This window comes from Macrotis lagotis, chromosome 5 (genome assembly GCF_037893015.1).
Source record: "Macrotis lagotis isolate mMagLag1 chromosome 5, bilby.v1.9.chrom.fasta, whole genome shotgun sequence".
In the NCBI taxonomy this organism is placed as follows: Eukaryota; Metazoa; Chordata; class Mammalia; order Peramelemorphia; family Peramelidae; genus Macrotis; species Macrotis lagotis.
The window spans coordinates 244,901,847-244,917,546 of NC_133662.1; the positions used below are offsets into that span (position 1 = coordinate 244,901,847).

The following is a 15,700-nucleotide window of genomic DNA, read 5'->3' on the forward strand; positions in this document are numbered from 1 at the left end:
TGATTCAAAAAACCCTGGGTGGATTTGTTTCCTGTGTTTGGCACTAACATGTAGAATTTCTATTGTAGTTCAGTGTGAAGAAGGCCAATGTTAAAATCCTGAAAAATTTTGACGAAGCAATAATTGTAGATGCTGCAAGTCTGGATCCTGAATCTTTATATCAGCGGACATACGCAGGGTAAAGTGAGCTAATGGCAGGTTTTTGCCATTGTCATGAATTTACATCTACTTCATGCCTATTCAGTTTTCTAATATTGAGGAATCCCAAATGTACATGAATGAGATGCTTATCAGATTTTACTTTTTAATAAAATCATGTGTTAGAGCAGGTCTTTGATAATCAATGATGCAGATATATAAACCTTTTTTTAAAAAAAGGCAAAAAACCGATATCAGCACCATAGGTTGGAGAACTAAAACTTACTACATCATTCTTTTCTTCTTAGGAAATTGGCTGCATAGAATAGACATCATTTGGGACACAAGAATCCTCCTGGAATATGGCCCCATATTAAACTTGTTCATTTTTTTGTGTGTGTGTGAAATAACATTCACAGGTCTATCATGCCCCACCCAGAATAAATCTTGAGTCTTTAGCCTACAACCTTTAAGGAAGAGGATATCCTTCCTACTGGCTATTGTATTGGCACAGCATTAAAAAAGAGATTGCTTTGTGATTAGGTTCATTTATGACATATGAGTGGAAATTGTTTGCAAGAATGAAAATCTTAGGGGGCAGCTAGGTGGTGCAGTGGATAAAACACCGGCCCTGGAGTCAGGAGTACCTGGGTTCAAGTCCAGTTTCAGACACTTAATGATTACCTAGCTGTGTGGCCTTGGGCAAGCCACTTAACCCCGTTTGCCTTGCAAAAAAAAAATTAAAAAAAAAAATTAAAAAAAGGAATGAAAATCTTTAAAAATTATTCAGAACAAGACAAAACCTTTTACTGATTTTGATTGATAGGAAGTTTCCCTATCTAGCCCAGACTGGAAGTGCTGAGGCCACTTATGGGCCTGGTCCCATTGCCCATCAGCTGGTTCACTCCTCCCAAGGTAATCTGGTGACCCCCTGCTGTTCCAAGTGACTCTTAAGAGAAGGGCTTACAGGGGCACACCACCACACCCAGCCTTTCCTCGGTTTTAAATGGGCAACACTTGGGCAATAAGAATTGAGCCAAATGAAAGTACTTAAAAACTCTGAGAATCCATTTTTTATAAGCTCTCAGGTACTTTTTTAGTTCTTTATAATAGTCATTTAGCAAATAGTATCCTTGAGGTCCAAAAAAATTAATGCTTCACCAGATGTGACATGGCTTTTTTAGAAAAAAAAAATTCACTCACCTCTAGCTTCATTTCCTCATATTTTGTTGTATAAGATAAAAGATTAGACATAGAGAAGCCTCAGTGTTCCTTAGCTATTAAATAATGGAGTCAGAATGTAGGGATTTCTAAAGTGCTTTGCAACTCTGTGATTCTTTGCCCTCTTAAAAATCTTTGACAAAGGTCATTTCCATTGTTTGTAATTTTGATTGCAGTTTATTAAACAATAGTACTAATTTCTCTTCTATGTATTCTTGTTAAATGAGCCTATTTAAATAAATTAAGACTGCTCCAAGTGGGTCACACAATGCTTGCTATTTTTCTAGAAATCTACGTAGAGATGAATAATAATAAAGTTTTTCCCCATGAAGATTAAGACTGACTCTTGGAGTTTCTCATTCTCTGTTGCTCTTCCCTTTAGGAAGATGACCTTTGGGAGAGTCAGTGACCTAGGGCAGTTCATCCGGGAATCTGAGCCTGAACCTGATGTAAAGAAATCCAGAGGTTGGTAGTATTCTTTACAGTTGAGACTGAGTCTGCTTTTTATTGGAATGACAATCATTAAGGTAACTTTAGGAACAAAGACTAAAGTAATCTCTTATTTCCTTATTAATTTGTGCCTGGCATGTACTCCAAAAAACTGGCTATTTAGGCCATTAAGTCATACAATTAAAAGCAGTATAGTCAGTCTTCAACTTTCATGGCGATAATGTTCCTAAAAACAGGGCAAAAGTAAAAAAAAAAACCAAAATGTTGATGCATTGAACCAGTGGAAAATAGGGAGTTAGGCTCCTTTACCCACCAAAAACTGTAGTCTTTCACTAGAGACTTCTGAAATAATATACTTTTCTACATGAAATTCTTTTTTTTTCCCCCCAAGGCAGTTGGGTTAAATAACTTGCCCAAGGTCACACAGCTAGTTAATTATTAAGGGTCTGAGGCCAGATTTGAACTCGGGTCCTCCTGACTCCAAGGGCCAGTGCCCACCATGCCACCTAGTTGTCCCATGCATGTAATTCTTTATAACAAAATATTAATTCTAATAATATGCATCTTTTCTTACAGTAATCCAAGATTACCCATAAAATGAAGTACATAAAATAAAATTGGTGGGGGCAACTAGGTGGCGCAGTAGATAGAATACCAGCCCTGGAGTCAGGAGGACCTGAGTTCAAATCCATCTCAGACACATTATAATTACCTAGCTGTGTGACCTTGGGCAAGTGACTTAATCCTTGCAAAACCTAAAAAAAAATAAATAAAATAAAATTGGCAACATGCAGAACATTTTTCTCACTTAGTTATTCCCTAGAATTCTGTGATCTTTGTCACTATTTAAAAAATTGATTTAGATATTTAATTCTCATAACAGAGACTCTACAGTATTATCAATATTTTTCTTCTTTTGTGGTATAGCATTGTTAACACCAAGCTATTTTGGATTGAAGTTTATCTAACATTTCTATTTTCGGATTAAGCTACACAACTGAGGTCAAGGGACCTGTGTTAGTTACACTTTGGGAACATGAGATCTATAGATAAACAGTGAGAATCTTCAATGAATGTTTACAGTGGTAGAGTGAACAAGACCAGTGAAGCCCCCGGGAGGATACCTGCCATCCCTTAAACTTGCATATGACACCTCATTTCTTTCTCTACTATGCATAGTTGCCAATATGAAAAGAAAAATGAGATTACTAATAAAAATCATGCAAATACTTAAAGTTAAATGCATGAATAGCTTTAATGTTCAGACTATACTTTTAGGAAATCTAAACTATTTAATGCAGTCATCTTTGTAATTCCTGTCCTTGAACCAAATTTAATTGAAATCTCTTTAAAAATACTTGAGGAAGGGGGCAACTAGGTGGTGCAGTAGATAGAATACCAGCCCTGGAGTCAGGAGTACCTGAGTTCAAATCTGGCCTCAGACACTTAATAATTACCTGGCCGTGTGGCCTTGGGCAAGCCACTTAACCCCATTGCCTTGAAAAATCTAAAAAAAATAAAATAAAAATGCTTGAGGGGCAGCTAGGTGGTACAGTGAATAGAGCACTGGCCCTGGAGTCAGGCAGACCTGAGTTCAAAACCAGCCTCAGACACTTAGTAATTACCTAGCTGTGTGACCTTGGGCAGGTCACTTATTCCCATTGCCTTGCAAAAGCCAAAAACTAAAAAATTTTTTAAAATTTGAGATACAGTAATGTGGGAACTTTATTCAGCTACCAGTTTGTTTCAGGATGGCACCCTAAACCAAAAGTTGGATGTAAGAGGTATTTTGATGCTGTAGTGTACCAAAATCACAAAAAAGTTCAGAGATCAATGAACAAATGGGAACTTGACAATTAAGTTGAAACAGACTTCCCTTTGTTCATTCAATAAAAGCTAGGTTGTATAAATATCACTAGAATTTTATTCAAGAATTAAATGCAGAGTACTTTTTGCTTCCTACACATCTTAGAAATTGACAGGATTTGGTTTCTACCTGATAAATGAAGATTGCAGAAGCCAATGTTCAGCCATTAAGAGGATAATTAGAAACTCTGAGTTGTAACTTGATTGACTGAATTGCTTTAGATAAAGAAATTAATTTATGTGGATTCAAAAAATAGAGGAAAGTAGGTTCATTTTTACAAAGGCAGTTAACCTGTTTACATTAATAATTCAGCAAGGGGCAGCTAGGTGGCACAATGGATAGAGCACCAGCCCTGGAGTCAGAAGGACCTGAGTTCAAATTCAGCCCCAGACACTTGACACTTAGTAGCTGTGTGACCCTGGGCTAGTCACTTAACCCCTATTGTCTCACCCCAAAAAATTAAAATAAAAAAGGAATAATCATTCGACAAAGCATTTATGAAGCCCTTGCCATTTACCCAATAATTTACTAGCTATTGGGGTTTCACATAAACAGCATGACATAATGCCTCTTTAGAGGGAATTCTTTCTGATGGAAACAGCAGGTATATTGAACAGTATTAAGAACATGAATATAAATACACATACATAAATGTGGGTGTATAAAAGGTCACACAAGGTAGTTTAAAGGGAAGAACACTAGTTCTTGAAGTGTAAAGGCAAAGAATGTTCCCAAGATGACAATCTGTTGGGTGTAGGCAGAACATGTGTAAAATTCTTAACTCCAGCATTGTTTGGGAAGGAAAGCACTAGTAGGGGGTGACTAGGTGGCGTAGTGGATAAAGCACCGGCCCTGGAGTCAGGAGTATTTGGGTTCAAATCCGGCCTCAGACACTTAATAATGACCTAGCTGTGTGTCCTTGGGCAAGCCACTTAACCCCGTTTGCCTCGCAAAGACCTAAAAAAAAAAAAAAAGGAAAGCACTAGTAGTAAGGAGGATTAGGAAAGTTCTTGTAGAAGGAAAAGAAGGATTTTGTGAGGTATAGGAGAGTCAAATGGTTAGATCTGCACAGAAGGGAAATTCCTTTGGCAGCAGTTTGTAGGATAGACTAGTGTTGAGAGACTTGTGCCAGAGAGATCAGTTAAGCAGCTGTTGCTTAAGTGAACTAAGGGAATTAGGGCAGCATGTTCTGTCTTCTTTCTCTGCAAAGTAAATGTTGATTTTCCAGAAGCAGAATTACTTATCAGTGGATGTATATTGATTCTTTAGTCTTAGGAAGAAATTCAAAAATAAAACCATCATGTTATGTCTAACACTGGATGTGGGGTTTGTTTAAAGAGAGGTTCAGAAACTTCATGAATATGTGAAGCATGAATATGTGAAATATAACCTGGAAAGCTATAATCAGTTTTGGGGTTTTTTTTGTTTGTTTGTTATTAATAGGATCCATGTTCTCACAAGCCATGAAGAAATGGGTGCAGGGAAATACTGATGAGGTAATTTTTTTTCCAAGAAGGAATAAATACCTGGTTATAAATATGATTCTATCTGAGTAGGGTGCCATTCCCCTTTTACTTTAGCTCCCTTTAAATGAAACTGCCAGGATTTCAGCAATTTTGTGAAATCAAGGAACTCCCCTTGCCCAAGAGTAGTACTTTTGTGGTCCCCTATTCAATCTAGCTGAAGATAATTTAGTGACCCAAAGGTGGGTATACTTTGTCACATACTATATATCTTGTTCTATAAGTGTAAGAAAAAAATCTTGCCTTTCTGGTGACTAAAAGCATTAAAACTGAGCTCATTGCCTTGGGGGAAATGCTTTCCTTGGCTCCCTAGGGCCAGTCTCTTTGGGGGTAACTCAAAATTTGCTTTTAGTCCTCTAAGCAGATTCTAGAGAATAGGGACTCAAAGGAACTTTTTTTTTTGTCTTGGCCAAGCACACAAAATTGTTTCTAATGTTCGGGACTGATTTAGTTATTTCTTAGAAGAAGGCAGCAGCATTTTAACCAGCCAGGGTCAGAGTAGCAACCTAACTTCTCTAGTAACTGATTGATGGAAAGCATACTGACTAAGGTGCCATAGGACTTGGGCTCTTGACCAGTCACTGAACTTCTGGAATTTGAGTTCCTTGTGTAACCTGAGAGCTAGAAGCCTGAATCCCATTAACTAAAACATAAGTGCTCTAAGACCACAGATTGCATGGCAGTGGAGGACCCAGACACAAAGTGGGATGGTGATGGTAGAGAACCAGAACTGAACCAGCTGCTGAATGCTTTTTATTTAGGCCCAAGAAGAAATGGCTTGGAAGATAGCCAAAATGATCGTCAATGATGTGATGCAGCAGGCACAGTATGACTCCCCCTTGGAGAAGTCGACCAAGGTAAGGATTCACCTTCTCATTAGACTCAAACTGACCACAACAAAACCTATCAGTCATTAATCAACCAGAATTTTTGAAGTTCCTGCTAGGCTCTGTGAATATTAATATCAAGAATGATACCGTCTCTCTCCTTAGGTGGTGTCTATTTGGTTAAAGTGATAGAGGTCATCTCTCTTCATCCCACCCCCTCCTATGAGTGGCTATGTTTTGTTATCAATCACACCTTTCCATGCATCTCTTTTTACATTCTGATTCAGGCCTTTGATCGAAGTTCTCCTTGCTCCCTTCCCACTTCTGCCTCTCAAAGTCCCTGCTAAAGCTGTATTAGAGCTGCTTAATAATTTTTTTTAATGATATTGGATTATAATAGACAAGGGTAGTGGTAATATGGGTGAGTGAGTGAGTGGCAGAAAAGGAATGGAGGGGAGAGAGGAGAGGTGGAGGTAGAATCTGTAGGACTTAGCACCTGATTGGATGTGAGGGATTGGTGGTGATAAAAGAGAGCTAAGAATTAAGGACGATTCTGAGGTTATAAAAGGATGAAGGTAAAGATGGTGCCATAATCAAAAATAGGGTATTTAGAACGAGTTTGAATCGAAAGATAATGAATTCCATTAAATATCCCCAAAATAAGAAAAAATTAAAAGATAAAAATTTTAAAATATTGATCAGTCATAGAAACCACTCTAAGCCAAAAAATTTGGATTCTTTTTGCCAGGGAGGCATTCTTTAGCAGCCAAGGCTCCGCTAGTTTAGAAGACAAGTTGATTTGTAAAACATGACAGAGGAAGAGGATGGAAGTTGTGAATTCTGTTGTCTCACAAAGTAGCAGGGGACAACATCTGGAATCAACCTCAGCCAGACCATCCCAAGAAAATTTGTAGATGAAAACTAGTTGAGAGACAAATAGTTATGAATTGAAACAGCTGCAGTTAATTCTCAGTGACCTGATCTCTTTAGTGATGCTAGTGGGGTAGACACATTTGTAGTCTGTCACATCAGTGCCTCTGTCACATCAGTGCCTCTGACACTATGTTTAGCAAGTCGTACTTGTACAGAGGATGGAAAAAGAGCACAGCTGTTCCTTCTGCCCCTCCGAAAAGATGAGGCCTGTTTTGTTATGCCTGTAAAACCTTTATAAGTGTAGGTGCATATAACAAAGCAAACATACAAGATAGGCATTCTAGTTTGACAGATCTTTATATAACTATAGGAGATCTGTAGAGAATAGGAATATATGTTGGTTTTCACTTACTTATTTTTAAACTGTGATGCAACTTAGTCCTTGCCCTCAGGGAGTGTAGGGGGAGGCACCATAGAAGTATTTATGAGTTATGTGCAAAATAAATAAAGCAGAGCAGCTAGGTGATGCAGCCCTGGAGTCATGAGGACCTGGGTACAAATTTGACCTCATTACTTAATAATTACCTAGCTGTGTGACCTTGGACAAGTCACGTAACTCCATTGCCTTGCAAAAACCAAAACCAAAAAATAAATAAATGAATAAGTAAAGCAGTGGGGTTGGGGAGGAAGGAGATGCTAGTAATTGAGATGACCAAAAGTATTGCTTTGGGATCTACCAAAAGAATATAAATAAAATAATTATTGATGATGATATTCTTTCAATCTTTATAGATAATATTTAGGTCATGATAATTTAAATTGCACCATATTCCAAAGCATTCCAGAGCTTCAGTGAAAATTCATAGTAATAAAATGAAGGTTGGATTGACTGGCTGCACTACAAAAATTAAGTTCATGAAAAGTACATCTAGCCCAGGCTAAGACTAGATCTTGATGGATAGTCTATCAGGTTAGTCCATTGAGAGACATTCACCTGTACGTGCACACACACACAGACACACACACACTCCAGAGAGTTGCTTTAGTACTATTTCATTTTTGTCTTTGTGATTCTCAGTGCTTATAGATTATAATAGTGTTAAAAATGTCAGTTGGCTTATTGATTTTTTTTAAAATGTGGCTACAAATCAAGAAACTGTATGCCATCAGAAGAACCAAAATCATAAGTAACCCAAATGAAAAAATGCCTCATGGGCATCAGCTGCCACAGTCTATTCTCAGCAACACGTTGTAGGGCAGAAATGGCATCAAAAATACCAAAGATATCTATGACTGCAGAATGAGGTGAACCAGTTGTATGATGAGAATGATGGTAACAGGTGGGCAACTGGTACCCTCCATTAGCTCCCCACCCCTAGCTTCTCCCTGCCTGAGATATTAAAAGAAGAGAGGAGGCTGCCAACCTGGTGGGCTCTTTGTTGAACATATATTGAAAGACAAGGGCAAAAATACCAGGACCAGAAGGCATGAAAGAGCTAGAAAAGGAGCAGAGTGAATTCACAGATCCATCTAAGGAAATTTAGCTAAAGTGGTATAGGTGACAATGAACATCACGACCACTGTAACAGTGACCACATGGTGCTCTTTCATTGTTCCTTAGTCACTTCATGTAGCTGAATGGAACATGTTTTCTGTTGAACTCTTATTTCTAAATAAAATGCTCTGAGAATATTTGGATAAAAGGTTTTCACCTTAGCAAAGAGTATAAGTAGGACTCTCTGAAAGGAGAATATGCCAACCCTGATATCAGGCCTCCCAAGAATCAGGAGCATTGTTCTGGCCAAAGTGGTGAATGTATCGGATCCCCTAAAGGAGGTAAAAAATCAGAGTTGGGAATTAGCTATGAGAAGATAGTCTGCATAGATGCCTTGAAAGGACATGAGTGGGTTCTCTGGGAGATTCACAGAAGCAGTAACTAGAAACACAGAGAGAAAGGATTTGGGATCCAGATTTGGCTTCGACCCTAACTTCCTTCGTCACTTTACGTTTTGGGGTAACACCTGTTTGGGTGTGGGCTTTTCTGTATTGAGCCTTCAGTTATGGCTATTTGTGAGCATCTTTAAATGACAATGGGGATGTATTACATCCTTGCTCCATGTGCAGAATGCGTTTCTCTATGGGGAGGGCAAACTTTGTTGAGTTGGTTTTGATCTCCCTGCTGTAGCTCTTCATACCACAGTGTGAAAGTATAAGATAAATAGAATCAAAAGATAAAAATAGAGGCCTACTTTTTATATTACACTAACAATAATGTATTTCATTATGAGAAATGTAAAGACCACAACAGAAAAGATAGATTTGGCAGTCATGCTTTTTTAACAGATTTACAAGCAGTATGTCCAAAATAGTCTATTTTATATCTTGTCCCCTTGTATCCCTCTCTTCAGAGTCCAACCTTATGTTTAGTTTGCTCGTTCTAGTTATCTTTTGAAGCCCAGCACTGTGCAGTGGAAAGAGGCCCAGACAGAGGGCCAGGAAACCTTGCTGCTTCTGGTTCTGGTACCTTGGATGAATTCTTCTACGGACAAACAGTCTGAATGGTCTAGTTTCTTTTAATGAAACCTTGGCAAGTCATTGCAAAACAGTGCTGGTTCTTCTTTCATTCTCCTTTTTCTTTCTTCCAGGCAGAGCTTTATCTCATAGACAACAGGGGCCACCATACTTTAATATTTCCCTTAGCATTTAGCCACACAATCAGTGAATACTTGATGAATGAACATCATCCAGTTTAAATTTGACTCCATCTTTCTGGTTTTTTCCCAGCTATGATTTTAGACATGAGATCAAGGAAATCTGCTTTTGAAGATAAGTGAACTTTTTTCCTTTGGTTGGATCCTTCTTTAACACAGCCAATGAAAACAAGCACTGTACTTTTGTAAAACACTGATATCACCATCATACCCTAAGGAAGAATGGGGAGTCATGCAAGGCCTCCCACACAAAGAAGAGAGTCACCTCCAGAAATCTGCTTCTCACCGTACGCATGGTATACCTGAGGAAGATTTTTAAAGAGACAGAGGGTGGTCTGAGTGTCGTTGCCAGAAGAATGTGATGGATGGACTTCACAACAGTGAGAAGCCAATTTTGAGAGGTTGTTAAACTCTCAAGAATAGTCTTGGGCCACTCACGCTAGGAGTTGTGGGAAGAAGCTTAGCACTAGTTCTATTGCTAATGTAATCACACATTCTGAAGACTACAGAGCAAGGGTCTAAAAAAGATTCTGCCCTATCCTTAAAATGTTCCTGGGGAAGGCATGCGGGCTCAGAGCTCTGTCGGTTTGCTTTCCTTACCAAAACTAGGTGAGTATTAATTACAAATTAAATATATTTCCTTCCTTTGCATTAGTTTTGAAGGAAAAGTAACAAGTCATGAGTGAAATGACTACACTCTCCTTGCCTTGGTAGAGGTATATAATTTTTGCATTTTTACTAGCTTCTTGAGATGCAAAATATTTAAAAACCAGTGTTGCACTGGTGTAACTGTTGCTAACACAAGGCCGAAGGTGCAATTAAGAATGCCATGTGTGAGCATCCAAGTGTCCCTGCTCTCCAGTTACTACTCCTTGTCCAAAAATACATGTAGGAGAAGAAGCGTATTTAAAAAATAGCAATTGGTTTATTGATTATAGCATAATGATTCGCTCCAATTTTTCATCTTGTGCTGTCTTCAAATTAGAATGACTGTTCCCGAATAGGATTTTTTTTTTTAAAGAAGAAAAATTTTTTTAAATCAATCCAATCTATTTGGTGGTTTCTTCCCCCCCCCCCCAATTTTGCCACTTGTGACCTTTGTTCCTTTCACTGTCGTTAAGACAATAAGCTGACTCTGCCGTGTTCCTATTCAGAACCATGAAGCAATTCAGCAGGGCAGCACGGCATTTGGGTAGCACTCCATTATGTTTTTGTCCATAATTCCTTGTGAGATGTTTCTGTTTTGATGGGGTGGGGAAGGTTTTTATTTTTTTCCTGTTACTGCTTTTTGTCAAAGGACTTGGAAAAAAATCACTTTATAAAGATTATCAATCATCTCCGTTCTTGAGAGTCTTTGAATGAATGCAGAATGTTAGTCCATTGCAATATTTGATTGTATAGAGGCACACTGAGTATTGTCAAGAAGAAACAGAAAGGCTGTGTATAGGTTTTTGGTACTATGTACCACCTCTCTTACTCCTCGGACACCCAAGTATTCATGTACCTAAACCATATTCTATTTAATTGTGTTTGATTTAAAATATATATATAAATATCTATAAAAATCTATTAAAAGATGTGTCCATTTTCTGCTTGGAGGACTTTTATTGTATTGTTCAACCTTCTGAATGTTTTTATTTGCCTTGTTTTAAAAAATCAGACCATAGAAGTAGGATGTATATATGAATATGAATATAAGTCATAATTGACCATGACCTTTGTGTGAATTCTAGGCCACGCTGATGCAAAATATTTAAAAACCAGTGTTGCACTGGTGTAACTGTTGCTAACAAGGCTGAGGGTGCAATTAGGAATGCAAGTGAAATGTCTTAAGTTCGTTTGACTGGCAGACATTGGCTTTTTTAACTATTTGAGATTTCTTTAGTCTTCATAGAAAAACTATCTAAAAAGATAGATTCATATGTCATTTGGGCTGTCTCTCGTCCCTTGCATATTTTGTAATATAATCACATGAGAAGATTCTGGTTATATCAACTTTTTAAAAGTTGAGTCCATTTTTTTTTCACGTTTATCAGGAAATGTCCATTCAACAGAGGGCCGCCATGTCTACTCTGGTTTAGTTATTTGGAAGAGCACTAGAATGGGAGTTTGGAAGTCATGATAAGGATCCTGACTCTGCCTTCAGGTGGCTGCAGGACCCTGAACAAACCCCTTCACTGTAGTCTCTGCCAGCCCATCTATCTGCAAAATGAGCAGTTCTTGAAATGCCGTGGAATTCAAATCTAGTGAATAAAGATCAGGTTATTGAAGAACATTTATTGTTGATAATTTGTGGAAGGAGCCTTTGTAACTTTCATACTAAATGCTCTAAATGCTTTTATACTCATTTGAATTAACTACTGAAAAAATCCTGTTTACCAATGGGAAAGCTGAATAGGCCATTTTAAAGAAATACTTTATCTTATATTTTATTTGTTTTGTTGTAATCAGGCAAGAGTCTTTTCATCCTCTCCCTCCCAATTAAGAACATAGGGGGGGTGCAGAATCCCCATTGCAAAACATATACAGAGTCAAAGCAGTTTTCTATATTGACCATGTCCTAAAAAATATTTGTCTCATTCTGCATTCTGGGTCCTTCATCTCTCTGTCAGGAGGCAGTAGTATGTTGCATCATTAGTTGTCTGGAAGCTTGGTTGACCGTTTTTCTCATATGGGTTTACCACAATGGTATTCCATCACATTTCTATACTATCACTTATTCTTCTATTTCCCTAGTCTGTGTGTATTCTCTCAGATTCTCGTCCTTTACCACCTCAAAAAGAACTATAAATATTTTTGTAGATCCTAATAGTTCTCTTAATTTTCCTTCCATTTAATTCTCCTTCCCCCTTCCTTTTCCCTCCTATTTTCCTGTAGAGTAAAAGGATTTTTTTGCCCAACTATGTGTCTCATGTCCAAAACATAAGTAACTACTGATCAATGTAGAAATACTGGTGAAGTAACAGAATAATCCCCAGGGTGAAGGGTCTATGGCTTAAATAATTATTCCTGGAGATATTGTGAAAATTTAGAATTGTAAAAGAAATTGAATCAACTAAAAGTACTTATGTACTCATATACCCACTTTATTTTTAATCACCTAGTTTTCCAAATAAAGTGGGAGCTTTATAGAAGCTTTCTTGTTTTCAAGAAGCTATGTGACCACCTTGGGGTAAAAGAGTTTTGGTAGTTTGGTAGTTTTTTGACATTTATCCATTTGTGCATTTACACATTTTTCTACCACTCACCCTCCCTCCCCTTGGTGGCAGTCTGATAAAAGTTGTACATGTATATTTCTGTATAACATATTTACATATTAGTCATTTTGTACAAAAGAAGTTAGGACTAAGGGAAAAAACAGAAAACCATGACATAGAAGGAAAAACGGAAGAGAAATTTTTAAAAAATAATTTCACAGTACATATTCAGATTCTGTGTTTTTGTTTTTTTTTCCTCTGGATGTGGATGGTGTTGCCCTTAACAGGTCTCCCAGGGTTGTCCTTGATCTCTGAACTTTTGAGAGGAGCTGCAGCCATCAAAGTTGATGGGCTTCACAATGTCATTTTTGTTTTTTTTTCTTTTTCTTCCTTTTTTTTTTTTAAAGGTTTTTGCAAGACAAATGGGGTTAAGTGGCTTGCCCTAAGCCTCTGAGGCCAGATTTGAACTCAGGTACTCCTGACTCCAGGGCCGGTGCTCTATCCACTGTGCCACCTAGCCACCCCCTCACAATGTTGTTAATATGTACGGTGTGCTCTTGGTTGTACTCCCTTCACTCAGCATCAATTCTTGTATTAGAAAAAAATTCCCAGAGTATCATTAAGTCCAGCTCTTTTAGCAATATAATATATTCAATCTAAGGTAGACTCAAGTTTTCAAGAACTCAACTTTCACATTAAGCAAGACACCCGCATGCCTGTGTGTATGATGTTTGACTTTAGGGTATGCAAAAAGTAGCAGAATTGGTCCTTAGAACTGAATCCACCCAATGTTCAACTGGAAAATATTCTGCATCTGGCTAGGCATTTATGTAATTAGTTACTTTCCTATCTTTGGAAAAATTAGTTCTTCAAAAATAGAGACTATTCTGATCTCTATCTGCTGATAAAAGATGATGTCCCCTTCGGATCAAGCCTACATTCTTGGAACCTTTCATGTGCCTAGATCATTGGCCATTGCCTCGGGGCCTACCATGAAGTTTGGACAGGGTCCCTGTCCTGCAGAGCTTACACCTTGCAGAGACAGAGATGGATTGCCTGCCTCATCCTAAGCATACGACACGTGGTATGACCCAGTGCTTAGAGGCATGTAGAAGATGTCTTCATTTCACAGGGCTTTGGGACCTCAGGCCCACTGGGGCTTCCCCAGGCTCCGCCCCCCCTGGTCTGTGGGGAGCCTTCCATTCTTGTCATCTGGAATTGAGCATCTGATGCTCTTGTCAAATGTTTCAGCCAAGGCTGACCTCAGCTGGTTGTGCCACCCGAAGAATCCCACAGTTGTAAACCAGAGAGGAATCTGGCTTCCTTGTGCCACGGCCTCCTTCCCAGGAGGAGCAGCCCCATCCCATGGTGAGTGAATCGTGTTTCAGAGGGACTGTATAGGACATGTTCATTCAGGAAGATCATGGACCAGAGGCAGAGGTGGGGGCACAAGAGAAGAGTCAGCATTGTTCTGCTCAGTCACTGTGCTGAGTATTGTAGCTTTCTACAAAGAAAGGCAAAAATAGCCCTGCCCCCAAGCAGCTCACATTCTATTAGGAAAAACAACATAAATGGAGATAGAGAATGCAGGCAGAAGATCCAAAACAAGGAGCATTGGTGAGCCATCAGAACAGGCTTTAATGATTAATAAGAACTACGAGTGGGCTTTAGTCAGAAGTCTGTATTATAGAAGAGCTTCTGGTTCAGACATGAAAGGGACAAAATCTCTCATGTCCCTTTGTTCAAATCACTTAAATTCTGGGACAAATGCACCAAGTTATCTGGAAGCACCTCCTGAACATGTGGGTGCCAGCTTTTGGGCATCCTCTAGATGTGTCCCTCATCAGAATTTCAAATGATAAACCTGCATGACCTCTCTACCACCCCCACTCCAAGGAGATGGTGTAACAAGTATTCATCTCAGCTAAAAGTTTGTGGTCAATTTATCCCACGTAAATCCTATGAACCCAGGTACTCCTGATGCCAGGGCCGGTGCTTTATCCACTGAGCCACCTAGCTGCCCCTTAATCCTACCTCAATTCAACCAAAGGGTTTCCTATGAGGTTCTAATGTAAAGAATGTAAGTGGCTTGGGGGAGAAGCAGTTCTCATTTTCTCCTTTCTATCTACTCCCATTGTCTGAAATAAATGTTTGTTGAATTAAGTCAAACTAGAACTCAACATTTATGTGTTCACAGCACAGTGAGAAATATTGGGGCTACATAAAAGCTTTGCCATGGTCCCCACCTCAGTGAACTTTGTGACTAATAAATACTAAAGAAAAGTTGTATATATTTTGTACCAAAATCTCATCATTGTTATCATGAAGTCTTAGAAGGATGAGAAACAGAAGGGTTATGGTGTCAAGGAAGACTGTGATCTTGATGGGGAGGGTAAGAGAAGGGTTTGGGTAGATGGAAAGAACAAGGAATGTCAGCATTTCTGACACAGATTTATCCTGGAAAATATGTCCTTCAATTCTGGGCTATCTGCAATGGAGAATACCATCTGTATGCAGAGAATTGTGGAGTTTGAACAAAGACCAGACTACTACCTTCAAATTAGGGGGGGAAAAAAACCATCCTATTGTGTAATTTTGGTATCTCATACTTTATTTTTCTTCTTCAAGCATATGATTTCTCTGTCATCACATTCAACTGAAATCAATGTATACCATGGAAACAATGTAAAGACTGACAGAATGCCTTCTGTGGGGGGTGGGGGGAGGGAAGCAAGAATGGGGGGAAAATTGCAAAACTCAAAATCTAAAAAAAACTACCATTTGTGCATGTGCACAAGCATAATTATGTAGCTTTTTATATAATCTCAAATTTCAAATAGATATGTATATTTGTCAAATATAGATAACATTAGGGCGGCTAGGTGGTGTAGTG

General features: G+C 38.5%; 1 protein-coding gene across 5 annotated transcripts in view; it reads left to right on the forward strand.

Moving 5' to 3' along the window:
- AKAP10 (A-kinase anchoring protein 10) overlaps positions 1–15,474 on the forward strand; it is a 52,466-nt gene extending 36,992 nt beyond the window's left edge. For 3 of the 5 annotated variants that reach the window (XM_074189235.1, XM_074189236.1, XM_074189234.1), the window contains 5 exons: positions 69–178; positions 1,742–1,824; positions 5,120–5,172; positions 5,961–6,056; positions 9,684–15,473. In XM_074189235.1, the coding sequence (XP_074045336.1) occupies positions 69–178; positions 1,742–1,824; positions 5,120–5,172; positions 5,961–6,056; positions 9,684–9,689 (348 nt within the window). In that variant the 3' untranslated portion in view covers positions 9,690–15,473. Of the gene's footprint in view, positions 1–68; positions 179–1,741; positions 1,825–5,119; positions 5,173–5,960; positions 6,057–9,683 lie in introns of all 5 variants that reach the window. The other 2 variants (XM_074189232.1, XM_074189233.1) reach the window with 1 other exon arrangement.
- The last annotated feature ends 226 nt before the right edge of the window (positions 15,475–15,700 follow it).